Source organism: Salvelinus sp. IW2-2015, linkage group LG4q.1:29 (assembly GCF_002910315.2).
Source record: "Salvelinus sp. IW2-2015 linkage group LG4q.1:29, ASM291031v2, whole genome shotgun sequence".
NCBI classification, from domain to species: domain Eukaryota; kingdom Metazoa; phylum Chordata; class Actinopteri; order Salmoniformes; family Salmonidae; genus Salvelinus; species Salvelinus sp. IW2-2015.
In genome coordinates this window covers 83,683,256-83,698,010 of record NC_036842.1, presented here as the reverse complement: position 1 = coordinate 83,698,010, position 14,755 = coordinate 83,683,256, and the positions used below count along the sequence as shown (strand labels likewise).

At 43.5% G+C, this 14,755-nt stretch overlaps 1 protein-coding gene across 1 annotated transcript in view; it reads left to right on the top strand.

The window, feature by feature from the left end:
* The window catches only part of LOC111962665 (spondin-1-like), a 93,692-nt gene that overhangs the window by 25,191 nt on the left and 53,746 nt on the right, over nucleotides 1–14,755 (top strand). The window contains exons 4-6 of the mRNA XM_023985921.1: nucleotides 1,857–1,930; nucleotides 2,103–2,225; nucleotides 4,223–4,371. Coding sequence (XP_023841689.1) covers nucleotides 1,857–1,930; nucleotides 2,103–2,225; nucleotides 4,223–4,371 — 346 coding nt within the window. The remainder of the gene's footprint in view (nucleotides 1–1,856; nucleotides 1,931–2,102; nucleotides 2,226–4,222; nucleotides 4,372–14,755) is intronic.

Below are 14,755 nucleotides of genomic sequence, written 5' to 3'. Positions count from 1 at the left end.
TTCTCCTGCTCTCTATAAAACATCCCTCTCCTGCCTCTTCTATAAACATCCTCTTCCTGCTCTCTATAAACATCCTCTCCTGCTCTCTTTAAACATCCCTCTCCTCTCTCTATAAACATCCTCTCCTGCTCTCTATAAACCATCCTCTCCTGCTCTCTTTAAACATCCTTGAATGCTTTCTACAGCCATCCTCTCCTGCTCTCTATAAACACCCTCTCCTGCTCTCTATAAACATCCTCTCCTGCTCTCTATAAACATCCTCTCCTGCTCTCTATAAACATCCTCTCCTGCTCTCTTAAACATCCTTGAATGCTTTCTACAGCCATCCTCTCTTGCTCTCTATAAAACATCCTCTCCTGCTCTCTATAAACATCCTTCTCCTGCCTCTATTAAACATCATCCTCTCCTGCTCTCCTTAAACATCCTTGAATGCTTTCTACAGCCATCCTCTCCTGCTCTCTATAAACATCCTCTCCTGCTCTCTACAGCCATCCTCTCCTGCTCTCTTTAAACATCCTCTCCTGCTCTCTATAAACATCCTCTCCTGCTCTCTATAAACATCCTCTCCTGCTCTCTATAAACATCCTCTCTTGCTCTCTATAAACATCCTCTCTTGCTCTCTATAAACATCCTCTCCTGCTCTCTATAAACATCCTCTCCTGCTCTCTACATCCTCTCCTGCTCTCTATAAACATCCTCTCCTGCTCTCTATAAACATCCTCTCCTGCTCTCTATAAACATCCTCTCCTGCTCTCTACATCCTCTCCTGCTCTCTACATCCTCTCTCCTCATTGACACAGAGATTGCAGGCGGGCAGCAACACTGGATACATGCAGCCCCAGCTCAAAGCCAGGGCCCACGGGCCTTGGTGTGGGACCACAACTAAAGGATCCTAAACACTCCCACTGGAACTAATGGTCTGGACAGACGCCTGGCCCAACCCATAGGAGTGAAGAACATAACCATGGAGAGAGCTATGGAAGTCATGGGTTAGTCAGGGATATGTTACCCAACTGCAACTGGATCCCATTGCTGAAACCAAATGTTAAGATATTGACATTGGGTTAAACTGATCTTTTTACAGAATTTGTCCTCATCTGAACCTTGATAACTTGATGTGTCTAATATTAATCAATGACTGTGTCATATTTTAAAGTGAAATGATAAATGAAATGTATTATCAAGTTGAGCTCCCTACAATGTAACTGTATGGCTGAGGATATATCCACAGCTTCAGTTGTGATGCCGTCTACTGTGGAAAACAGTCTGGGCTGGAGCTGGTCTGTTTGGCTCCCGGCCACTTAGATCCTGCTGTTTGATGAGTCCAGCACCATTTGATATTTTATCTTCAACCCCCAGATACGTTGCCAATGTTCTTCCCTGGGAGATGAGCTTTAGAGAGTGTGAGAGAGTGCAGTCATAATGGTCACAGTGATGATGGGCTATCCTGTGGATCAGTCTCAGTCTGGACTCCTGGCTCTCTGTACGTTGGTATTCTGCAGAGGTTGATGAGGAGCAGGTCTGGCGGTGCTCTCTGACAGGGGGGTTTTACCACCTCTCCTCAGAGGAGACAGACACTCCTCACGCACTACAAGAGAGAAAGAGAGGAGCATTCTAATGGCCGGGCGTTGCTATTGGCACACAGTTTCTGTTGCGTGTACAAGTGTGTGTGTGTGTGTGTGTGTGTGTGTGTGTGTGTGTGTGTGTGTGTGTGTGTGTGTGTGTGTGTGTGTGTGTGTGTGTGTGTGTGTGTGTGTGTGTGTGTGTTTGCCCCTAGAAGTTGTGTGCTAACACGAGTGCTGTACTTTGTTGTGCTGTCAGTGAATAAAAGGAATGCTGTTCCTCCTCCTCTGCAGGGCCAGCATTGTGCAGAAGAGGATCATTTACTTCCAGGATGAAGGTTCCCTCACCGTCAGACTGTGTGAGAAAGGTGCAGCATATCTGTCCTACACCAATGTTACTTCTCACAGAACGTCATCTGTTACCCTCGATTAGAATGGACATTCTGGATGTAGTCATATTCTTCAACTATTCTATGAGACCAAGCAACATCACCATTCTTTGTGCGTGTGTGTGTGCATGTGTATGTGTGTGCCTTTCAGAGGCTGTGTTTGGGCAGAGCACAGAAAAGCCCCCTCTGGAATGCTGTGCCTGTGGGACGGCCAAGTACAGAGTCACCTTCTTTGGGAACTGGTCGGAGAAGATTCACCCTAAAGACTACCCCAGTAAGTCCCTCACTGGGGTCATACAGTATATCTACACCCCCACATGACTGTACAACTTCCCACCTGTTGCTCCTCTGTTTTCTCTGGAGTGTGAAAGGATCTGCATTACAGTAATGAAGCAAGACATTGTGGATGGGGAAGAAACACAAGAAGGGGATATTTTACCCTGGACATATTTAGACTGTCTGTTGACTAGAGTAACATGCTTATATTTTGGCAGATTCTCTTATCCAGAGCGACTCACAGTAGTGAGTATACTGGTCCCCCATGGTAAATGACACCCACAACCCTGGCGTTGCAAGCGCCACACTCTACCGACTGAGCCACACGGGACATACTGCATGTAAAAAGCAGCACTGTGGTTTAGAGGATTCCTCTCAAATTCTTTGTGTGTTGTTGGGATTTAAACGAAGAATGTTCAGTCAACGTAGGTCAGTAAAAGAGTATCATAGCTGTTATGACACGGTGACTTCTTTGGAGCTGATGATCTGAACCACAGACCCTACGTATTCCTTGCTGTCAGCGTTGTGTAGTCACAGCTTACAAAAGGAATCTCCATAAATAATTTGAGATAGGAAGAGGCTGTTTTGGCAGGAAATAAGAAAACAAGTTTTGGTACATTATAGCACATCACAGGGATTCGCTATGGGCTTGATGGGTTTAAACAGATTAACTGTATAGTTCGCCTTTCCCTCCAGCTGTTTATAGAACCTTTCACAAATAGTAACGTATCATGGAAAAACATAATTACATTCAAGGGTTTCTGAGGAGAGCGCTGAGGGACCATAGTTCCAAGCATCAATTGTTTTTTGATAGAGTTATATATACAGTACCGTACAGTCACGTCCAAAATTATTGGCACCCTTTGTCAAGAGTGTGCACAACTGGTGAACTGAAGTCAGGTGCAGGAGAGCAGAGATGAGTCAACAGGCGCACTTTATTTGGCAGAAGGAAAACAGTCGGACACAACTGCGTAACGACACTCCCACCAAAGGCAAAAGCGATTAGCGCACTCGTCACACAAATAATGTACAGCATACAATACCACGGGTTCCAAACAAGACCCGGCAAAAAAACAGCATGAAGCATCACACATGACACGTAGCGAACAATTACACACACAGACATGGGGGGAACAGAGGATAATATACACGTAGAGGGATGAGGGGATGTACAACAGGTGTGCGGAAAAACAAGACAAAACAAATGGAAAATGAAAGGTGGAGCAGCGATGGCTAGAAGACCGGTGACGTCGACCGCCGAGTGCCGTCTAAACAAGGAGAGGAGCCGACTTCGGCGGGAGTCGTGACACCCTTGATAAAGATGAGCAAAAAAGACTGTATAAAATAATACAAATACTGAGCTATGCAAAACAAATGTAATACTAATACAAATGCTCAAAAAACATTTTTGTTTAACCACCATTTTTTTTTATTCTAAAAGATAGGGTCAAAATTATTGCCACCCCTGTTTTCTATACCTTTCAATATCTCACCTTGCGACGAGAAGGGCACTGAGTCTTTTTATTAAATGTTTTATGAGATTGAAGAACACATTGGGAGGGAGGGATCTTAGTCTTAGGGATCTTAATTATTTGTTTTTACTTTTACAAAATGTCTTTCTCTGAGCAATTGTATTAGTATAAAATAATACAATCATGTTTTTAAATGTTGAGCATACAATATAGCTCAGTATTGTATTATTTATTTTATATAGTCTTTTTTGCTGATCTTTATCAAGGGTGCCAATAATTTTGGACCTGACTGTACATATATATGTGGTGTGACAGGGTCTATTCCAGCCTCAACTCTCTCAGTACTGATGAGGGCTCCAGCAATGGTAGTGCAGGCCTCACATTGTAACTAASAATGACCTTCCAGCCACATGCACAGTCAAAGGCAGGAGCGATCTGTCAGCCTCTACACACGCACACACGCACGCGCACACACACACTTTATTTCTTTGTCAAATTGTCTCTTTGTTTCCACCCTATACAGGACGTGCCAATCATTGGTCAGCCCTCATCGGGGCATCCCACTCCAGGAGCTATGTCCTGTGGGAGTACAGGGGCTTCGCCAGTGAAGGGGTGAAACAGGTGGCAGAGCTGGGGTCTCCAGTTAAGATGGAGGAAGAGATTAGACAGAAGGTGAGCTTGGTTAGACTCCTCTTAGTGAGACTATGATAGAAGAGAGATGCRGACAGTACAGTCAGGAGGTAAAAGCAAACATCATGGATTCAGGCTAGAGGAGGCCAGAGGGAGGAGCTATTGGAGAACGGTTTCATTATAATGGCTGGAATGGAATAGATGGAACAGAGTCAAACCTGTGGTTTCCACATCTCTGATGATGTTGATACCATTCTATTTATTCCATTACAATGAGCCCATCCTTTAATAGCTCCTCCCACCAGCCTCCTCTGGTTCAGACCTGTTCATGTACGCTGATCAGCTATATCTCCAATCTCTGATGTCTTGATATTTCTATTCTTTCAGCTCTGTCTTTTCTGTGCAGACTTTCTGTAGTCATATCTCCTACCTGTTTCCTCCTCTGAAACAGCATGTCAAAGGTTGATCAGTTAATGGAAGGCCCTCCTGACATCTTAATGAAACACATTAGTCCGTATATTGGCTGATCTGCACCACTCTGCTGTTTAATGTTACTTTCCTGCTATTGGGTGACATGGCAACAATAGAGTGTTGAGCCCAGGGACAGATGAGATGCTGAGGGGCATTATGGGATGGCTGTGGAGGAGAGGGGGCATGGCTAATGGAGGGAGAAGTGAGAGAGGACGGCTACATCACAGAGAATCTTAAAGAACTGAACTCGAGAACTAACTTCTCTCGTTGAAAACGGCATATGTGACATTGATAGAAGTCCGAAGCATTTATTCCAGTGGCAAAATTGACAAAAAAGTGCAAATAGGTTATTTTTGGTCGTAAAGTCAGTATCTTCCAAAACAGAGTTTCTTGAGATTTGAGTAAAAGAGTTCGTCATGACTTATTTGAGGGTTGGGTTTTGAATTGGACAATGCCCACCTGCCCACTAACATGGCATCAACAGCTGAGGTGGTTGTGCTCTCCAGTCATACAGCAGAACACACTGACAGTGAGACAGACCTGCCCAGCAGCACAGCAGATTGGACTTTGTTTACATACTGTCAGACAACATGTGGTGCATTTCTTTACTTGAGAAATACTAAAACCTCCTTGGCAAATACACCAAAATGAACTACAGATTCCTTGAGTCATCTTAGATTCTGAATATTTTGAGGAAGTGATGCTGGCTTTGTTCCTATGGTGTCTCATGGGGGACAAACATCAGTAACTGCTACATCAAACCACACCCCCTGAAACTTGAAACAAATTTTTTCTTATTGAGCAACAGAAAAAAAAACATGCAGAATTGGTGCGTTCAGGAAAAAGCTCACAACCCACGTGGGATCCTTTGTCTTTCCTACAATGCTGTGAGGGCTGACTGATCATAGGGAATGTTAACACGTTTCAGATGGATGATAGAGCGGCATGTTCTGTTCGACCTCTGTCACTTGCAAATATATGATTGGCTCCCGGGTGGCGCAGTGGTCTAGGGCACTGCATCGCAGTGCTAGCTGCGCCACCAGAGTCTCTGGGTTCGCGCCCAGGCTCTGTCGCAGCCGGCCGCAACCGGGAGATCCGTGGGGCGACGCACAATTGGCATAGCGTCGTCCGGGTTAGGGAGGGTTTGGCCGGTAGGGAGGGTTTGGCCGGTAGGGATATCCTTGTCTCAGTATGTAAAAAAATAAATATATATATATATAAAAATAAAAAATGTAATAAAAAAAATGTATGCACTCTACTGTAAGTCGCTCTGGATAAGAGCGTCTGCTAAATGACTAAAATGTAAAATGTAAATGTAATGGTTGTCACATCTTCTGGATACGGGCCACAATCAACTGTGGCAGTGCTCCCACTTTCAACTTGTCTGTTTTTACTTTTCAAACAGTCCAGAAAGTTGAATGATTGAATGTTGTTGTTGTTGTAAGACATGGATGTGATATCAACGTATAATTCAAACCATAGGAATGAGCGTAATACTTAGACATCGAAACACTCTTGCAAAAGTTATATTACTGATTGAAATTGCTTATGAAACTAAATAGTGATAGAATTACATTGGACACAGATTAGTAATGGTCCTTACTGTAGGATGCAGATGCTTCCAGAATTCAAAGAGCAGTGTGGTGGTCGTGTTATGACTGTTTGTGGAGGTGACAGTGACCAGTGCTCTCACAGCCCCCTGTCATCCATCCACTGCAGTGCACTGGCCTGTCAACACACAGTCTCCACCATTCATCATACCTGTCATCTATCTGTTTGCTTTGGAATGCCATTTCCTGTATTATAGACGGGTTGGTTGTTTAACAACACAACCGACTCCTGCGCAACTTTGGGGCAAAACGGACGGKGTTGGCTTAGATTGTTGACAACATGTAAACTATATTTAGTCTCCAATGTTTTTAAAAACATCAATACACTTGTTGTCTCTCAAATACGTCGTTACAGTTGTTGGTTAGCTAGCTAGTGAATTTTAGCCATGTTAGCATTTACATGAAATCAGTTAATAAAACACCTCAAAACAAGACATGGCATCAAGAACAAGATGAAACTGTCTGAAGCGAGTCACTTACGATTCCTGACATGGAAGTTTATTGTCATTGTTGGTAGCTATCTAGCGATGCAGAATCAACTCTTGCGCATCGTTTTCGTGACGTTGTCAGCTAACCAATTTATATCATACATCAACGTGGCCATCAGAGTTCTTGTTTTGTTTATGTGATCCTACGTAGGCCATTTATATAATGGCTTACATACTGCAAATATCTACCTATACAGTCTTATCTATAGCACACCAGGCTTCACCTTGTGTTGAAGTGTACACTTGTCTCTAAAGATGTGGACATAACAGGGAGATATTTAGAGTGAAATCATAGATATATGGCAGCAGTGTTTTGGCATCTGTGAGTGTCTCTCTGACAACATGACTGTTTGTGGGTCACTCCTGCTATCTGGGCTTTGGAGTAGCTTTTTCTTGTCAGAGAGATTGTCAGTCTTTTCCATCTGCAGATTTTCAGTATTTTGTATCCTGTGATTTAACAGTCATTGCTAATAGGAAATAGAAAGTAAAGTGGTTGCACACACATGCTTCCTTTGTCAAAGCTCACAGAATCAATGATCAACTTCCTGATGTTTGCTCTTAAAGGGGCAATCTACAGTTTTGGTAAACAGCTGAGGGAGGGGGGAAATGTAACCACTCTGAAATTCATAGACAGCGTTCTGGATGCAACGACTGACCATCCATGGGATAACAAATGACACTTTTAACCATGTTTTGAGACTATGAAGTGTTTGACTACAATTACATTGTTTACAAACAATGGAGTACAACATGCTTACAGTTTCAAAACAATTATAGTAGCAATAGAGGATTGCCCCTTTAAGAGCCAGGAATGCTTAATGCTGTATAGGGGTACATGACGCTCTAAGCCACAGCAATTGCTTCTATTCTGTTGAATTGAGAAACTGGATATTGGGCGTTGTAGTATGTGCTTTCATTCTCACACGATACGGGTAGATTATAACATTCAGTGATCATCATTTGACAATGTCGCGGGAAGCAATATTGTCCAGTTTTGGGGTGATTACATTTTCTAATTCTGCTGCTGACCTTGGGAAATGCTACTGAAGGAGCTCAGAATCAATTTCTTGCCAGGGAAGGGAAATAGTTTCTGCTAAACACTGAAACGCTGGTACATAACAGTAGACTCAAGATAAGGCAGGGGAAACATGGATTCATCTGAATTAAGAGACACCGTAGGACTAGAGCTCGAGGTGAAACTCAGAATGTTAATCTCCATTCTCTGGTATTTACATTAAGTAAAGACAGAATCAAAATAAATGGTTCTGAACACTTCAATGTTACGCTGTACATGTTTGTGTAAATAATAAATGCAGATTATTTCTCAACATAATATCTTTCATTGTTTTTAGTAATGAGCTGTATGAGCAAATTCTGATTTGTATCATTTGTATCGCCTTCTGTACACCTAGAAAAAAGAGTTCCAAAAGAGTTCTTCGGCTGTCCCCATAGGAGAACCATTTTTGGTTCCTTCTAGGTAGAACCCTTTTTGGTTCCAGGTAGAACTCTTTTGGGTTCCATGTAGAATTCTCTTTGTAAAGGGTTCTACATGGAACCCTAAAGGGTTCTACCTGGAACCAAAGGGTTCTACCTGGAACAAAAAGGGTTCTTCAACGGGTTCTCCTATGTGGATGGCCGAATAACCCTTTTAGGTTCTAGATAGCACCTTTTCTCTAAGAGTGTACTGTTATTCTGGAAGTTATTTTCAATGTTAATTAATGGTCCCATTCTGGCTCTGGTAGCCATGACAGGCATTTGTTGAAGTGCTGTGGACTGTGGAGATTGTTGACCTTGAACTCAACCAACTGTCATCTTGTATAGAGGGGCTGTGGAACCGATGAGAGGACAATTGAAGAGAGTGAGGGTGTCAAACATGATAATTACATATTGATGAGGTTCAAGTGAGGGGGCCATACTCATAGCATAGGTATAAAGCAATACACCATTTCAGTGAAGAAGTTATTGAAAACATTGCCCCTTTAAGTAGTCTGTTCTTTTGAAAATGTACAGTAGGACCTTGTTACAGGTGTTTTCTCCTTGCCACAGATTTGTATTCCAGAGATCATTATTATCGGGTGTTTTATGATGATCCCCATCATGATAAGATGTGTATTGTGCTAACTATTACCAATTCACAGTATGAAGTTAATGAGAACTCTGATGAAATGGCTTATGCTGTAATGTTGTCCTCTAACCAAGGCGATGTGGTGAGTGCCTTCAGTGTTCTCTGATGTAACAGTGCTGTGAACTTTCCATTTCCTCTAACAGTATGGTGCATTCCATTTGCATACAATTGACAAGGACACCTGGAGAGTTTAACCCACAATCTGTGTGTGTGTGTGGTTGTGTGTGTGTGTGTGTTGGTGTGTGTGTGTGTGTGTGTGTTGGTGTGTGTGTGTGTGTGTGTGTGGTGTGTGTGTGTGTGTGTGTGTGTGTGTGGTGTGTGTGTGTTGTGTGTGGTGCGTGCGTTGAATCACAAAGCAGCTAACACATTGAGATTAGACAATGGGCAACACGCACTGAAATTACATTACATACATTATCAATGGCTCACATGTACACATTTAATGAATGTCCGTAGGTTAAGGACCCCCACAAACGCAGCAAATTGAAACATGCAATTTATCATGTCACATTTCAGGCTATAAGTTGTGAGAAAATGCTTGCAAGGTCGGAATCAGACTCACTGTCATACACTGTTAACCCCTCTATATCCCTCTTATTCCCTTCTCTTATCCCTCTATATCTCCCCTCGTGTTCCCCTCTATATCACTCTCTTGTCCTCCCTTGTATCTTTTTATATATCCCCGCTCTGGTATCCCTCTCTGGTATCCCCTCCATATTCCCCTCTTATCCCTTCTATACTCCTCTCTATATCCCTCTATATCCCTCTGATCCCCCCATATTCACTCTCTGTGTCCCCCTCATATCTTCCTATATATCCTCTCTTGTATCCCCTCTATACCCCTCTATATCTGCCTCTATTTCCCTCTCTGTTCTCTCTATATCTCCTTCTAATCCCTCTCTATATCCCCCCTATATCTACCTATATCCCTCATCTATACCCCTCTATATCTACCTCTATATCCTCTCTGTATCTTCCTCTGTATCCCCTCTATATCCCCTCTATATCCCGCCTCATATGTCCCTCTTTGTATCCCTCTCTATATCCTCTATATCCCTCTGTATCCCTTCTGTACTTCCTATATATCCTCTCTGTATCTCTATATTCTTTCTATATCTACTCTATATCCTCTCTATTTCCCCTCTATATCTACCTCTATATCCCTCTCTATATCCCCTCTATATCCCGCTCATATGTCCTCTTTTGTATCCCTTCTGTATCCCTTTCTGTATCCCCTCTATATCCCCTCTGTATTCCTCTGTATCCCTCTCTATTACTTCTGTATCCTCCATATCTTCCTCTATATCCCTCTCTGTATCCCCCTCATATCTTCTCTTATATCCTCTGTATCCCCTATTATCTCCTCTTAATCACCTCTATCCCTTCGTACCCCCTCTGTATCCCCTCTCTATATCCCTCTCTGTATCCCCTCCATAATCTTCCTCTATATCCCTCTCTGTATCCCCCTCATATCTTCCTCTATATCCCTCTCTGTATATCCTTCCGTACCCCCTCTGTATCCCCCTCTATATTCCCCTCTGTATCCCCCTCCATATCTTCCTATGTATCCCCTCTGTATCCCTCTCTGTATCCCCCTCTGTATCCCCTCTATATCCCCTCTAATCCCTCTGTATCCCCTCCATATCCCTCTGTATCCCCTCTGTATCCCTCTCTGTATCCCCTCTGTAACAACCCTCTATATCCCCCTCTGTTATCCCCCTCATATTCTTCATGTATCCCTCTCTGTATCCCCCTCTATATCCCCTCTATATCCACTCCTGTATCCCTCTGTATCCTCTCATATCCCCTCTGATATTCCCACTTGTTCCCCTCATATCTTCCTCTGTATCCCTCTCTGTATCCCCCTTATTCTCTTATTCCCTCTGTATCCCCCTCGTATCCCCCTTATTATCCCCTTATATTCCCCTCCTGTATCCCACACTTCCTATTTTCCTCTTATATCCTCTCTGTATCCCCCGTCCATATCTTCCTCTGTATCCCTCTCTATATCTACCTCATCATCTACCTCTATCCCCCTTTCGTACCCTCTGTACCCTCTCTATATCCCTCTGTATCCCCTCCTATCTTCTCTCATATCCCTCTCTTATCCCCTCCATTTCTCCTCTATATCCCTCTCTGTAATATCCCTCACTGTATCCCCTCTGCTTCCCTTTCTTATTCCCCTCTGTATCCCCCTCTATATCCCCCTCTATATCCTCCTCTCTATCTCTCTCTATATCCTCCTCAAGAGGCTTGGGTCAGCTCAATCTAAAGCTGGGGCAATTTAAAGTAAATGCGATCTCTGGAGAGCTCTGTCTGCCGGCCCGTCCTTTCCACCACGCCTGCTAGCCCTAACAGTCCACACTATTGCCTAATGCTTTTACTGTTCACTGTGTGAATCTTCTGCTCGCTGGGCAGGATTTCGCAGAGTAGACTGCTGCATTGTTTGAAAGGTGTTCCAGTAGTTTATCGAGGAACAATTGTCTAATTTCAACCAACTGGCAGTTTCTGGTTGCCTGTCAGCTCAGCTTTGCGATTTTTCACAGAGACATCAGTATTTGAAAGACAGGCCTAACCCCTCTCTTGGCTGGTGAGGCTGATCTTACAATAGACTTCCCTGTACAATAAAACCTGGCATAGTCTGATAAACAATGACATGGCTTGAAACTGAATTGAATTGCCTTTTACTGAGGTATACATTTCTATACCTTGTTTTATATGAAAGTTTCCTCAACCAGCAATGATTGTTGCTTAAAAAATAGATCTAAAACAGTGGATGCTGAGGGGAGGACGGCTCATAATAATGTCTGGAACAGAGCAATGGAATGGCATCAAACACCTGGAAACCATGTGCTTGATGTATTTGATACCATTCCACTTATTCCGCCCCAGCCATTTCCACAAACCTGTCCTCCCCAATTAAGGTGCCACCAACCTCCTGTGATATAAAACTATAGTGATTTCTGACTTCACTCACCATTGTCACTACAGAAAACTTTAATATACAGTATACAGACCAGGGAATTCCACATTCTGTTATAGACTTCAGAAGCCCGTATTATGTTACAGACAGAATGACATGACAGACCAATCAGAACTCATCTCTCTGCATTTCCAACCCCTCCATTATCTCAGCCAATCATGGGTAGCCAGAAAGGATTTTGTCTTTCTCTCTATATACAGTAGCTCTGTGCTTTCTCCTTGGCTAAACTAGGCTCGTAATTTACATTTGTATTAATATTTACAGATTTCATACGAGTTTGTAATTAATGCACATTAAATGCTTTTTGTTATTGCCCTACTGTGAAAGAGGAACTATCGTCAAAAACCCACATTAAGGAATTTAGATACATGATTATGCTGACGAATACATTTACTGGTTTCTACAGAACAGTGGATCCCACTCATCTGTGTACAGTCTGGCCATAGTGGCTATACACATTCTATTTCAGCTGGTCAAACGTGTTTGTTTGTGCCCTCCACCCACTTTAAATGCTTTTTCAGGGGATGAGAGAGGCTTTCCCTCCACTGTTAGGATGCACCCAAAGCATCCATGTTTGACTCTGTCCACTCTGCCAGTGTACTCTGTTGAGGCCTGGTGGACACCAATACACCAGGGGAGAAAGTCTGGGTCCAAAGGCACACCGTTCATGGGCTCCAGTAAGCCCGGGATTACAGTGGAATCTCAAACATCCAGCGGGGAATTAGCTCTGATAATATGTAGGACAAAGCCCAAGATTTCCTAACAAATCTCTAATCCTGGGCATGGAGGAGAGATATGCCTCACAGCACCCATAGGTGTGCACAGGGAAGACATTTTGCTGGGGTTAATCCAACCGGTACGGTAGCTGGTAGAATACTCAGGTGAATATTGAATGGAAATGTAGATTGTTTTGGTTGTATAGCTTTGCAGAGCTTACAGACTTCCTTTAGTGGTAGAGCAGTATTTTAACAGTGTCATATGATATAGCACTGTATGGTTCTGGAGGTTATATGCAAATGTCATAGGCAACATGCACTAGCTATGCACACATAGGGTCTTTACCTGGACAGAAACCTGTAAATTAGTGCACAAACATTTCAGACCAATTTTGCTGTAAACAAAGTTTAGAGTTTCTCGTCAGTTATCGTCAATCTGGAGATTGACAAAGTGCATCTGTATATTTTCCTCTCCAGACACTTCACCTACTCCCTTCCTTTTGACTGGAATGTCTTTCATCCGTCTCATAAACACATCCTAAGCCTCCCTCTCTTTTGACTGGAATGTCTTTCATTCCGTCTCATAAACACACCTAAGCCTCCCTATCTTTTGACTGGAATGCTGTCCTCCGTCTCATCAAAACAATTCTAAGCCTCCCTTCTTTGACTGGAATGTCTGTCCTCCGTCTCATAAACACATCCTAGCCTCCCTCTCTTTTGACTGGAATGTCTGTCCCTCCGTCTCATCAACACATCTAAGCCTCCCTCTTTTGACTGGAATGTCTGTCCTCCGTCTCATAAACACATTCTAAGCCTCCCTCTCTTTTGACTGGAATGTCTTCCTCCGTCTCAAACACATTCAAGCCTCCCTCTCTTTGACTGGAATGTCTGTCTCCGTCTCATAAACACATCCTAAGCCTCCTCTCTTTCGACTGGAATGTCTGTCCTCCCGTCTCAAAACACATCCTAAGCTCCCTCTTCTTTGACTGGAATGTCTGTCATCCGTCTCATAAACACATTCCTAAGCCTCCCTCTCTTTCGACTGGAATGTCTGTCCTCCGTTCAAAACACATTCTAAGCCTCCCTCTCTTTGACTGGAATGTCTGGTCCTCCGTCTCATAAACACATCCTAAGCCTCCCTCTCTTTTGACTGGAATGTCTGTCCTCCGTCTCATCAACACAATCCTAAGCCTCCCTCTCTTTTGACTGGAATGTCTGTCCTCCGTCTCATAAACACATTCTAAGCCTCCCTCTCTTTTGACTGGAATGTCTTTTCCTCCGTCTCATAAACACATCCTAAGCCTCCCTCTCTTTGACTGGAATGTCTGTCCTCCGTTCATAAACACATCCTTAAGCCTCCCTCTCTTTCGACTGGAATGTCTGTCCTCCGTCTCATAAACACATCCTAAGCCTCCCTCTCTTTCGACTGGAATGTCTGTCCTCCGTCTCATAAACACATTCTAAGCCCCCTCTCTTCGACTGGAATGTCTGTCCTCCGTCTCATAAACACATCCTAAGCCTCCCTCTCTTTGACTGGAATGTCTGTCCTCCGTCTCATAAACACATCCTAAGCCTCCCTCTCTTTTGACTGGAATGTCTGTCCTCCGTCTCATAAACACATCCTAAGCCTCCCTCTCTTTTGACTGGAATGTCTGTCCTCCGTTCCATGAACACATCCTAAGCCTCCCTCTCTTTCGACTGGAATGTCTTTCATCCGTCTCATAAAACACATTCTAAGCGTTTCTCTCTGGCTTTTTGACTATCTGTCTTTTTTCCCCTGAAGGCTTCATTTCACTGAGATAGTCAGGGGAGGGTTGGGAGGAAGGGATGAAGGCAGGGGCATGCCAGCCTGTCCTTAACTTTCATCTGAATACTCGACTGCTTCAGAAGAAATTGTTGCAGCCTCTCTCACAGCCAAACTCAACCTTTATTGCCTCCCATACACATCCCAGTGAAGAGGAGGAAACCTGGAGTGTCCAGGCAGGTTTTGACCACATCTCCTACAATCTGCTCACATCTTGACATTTCTAAAG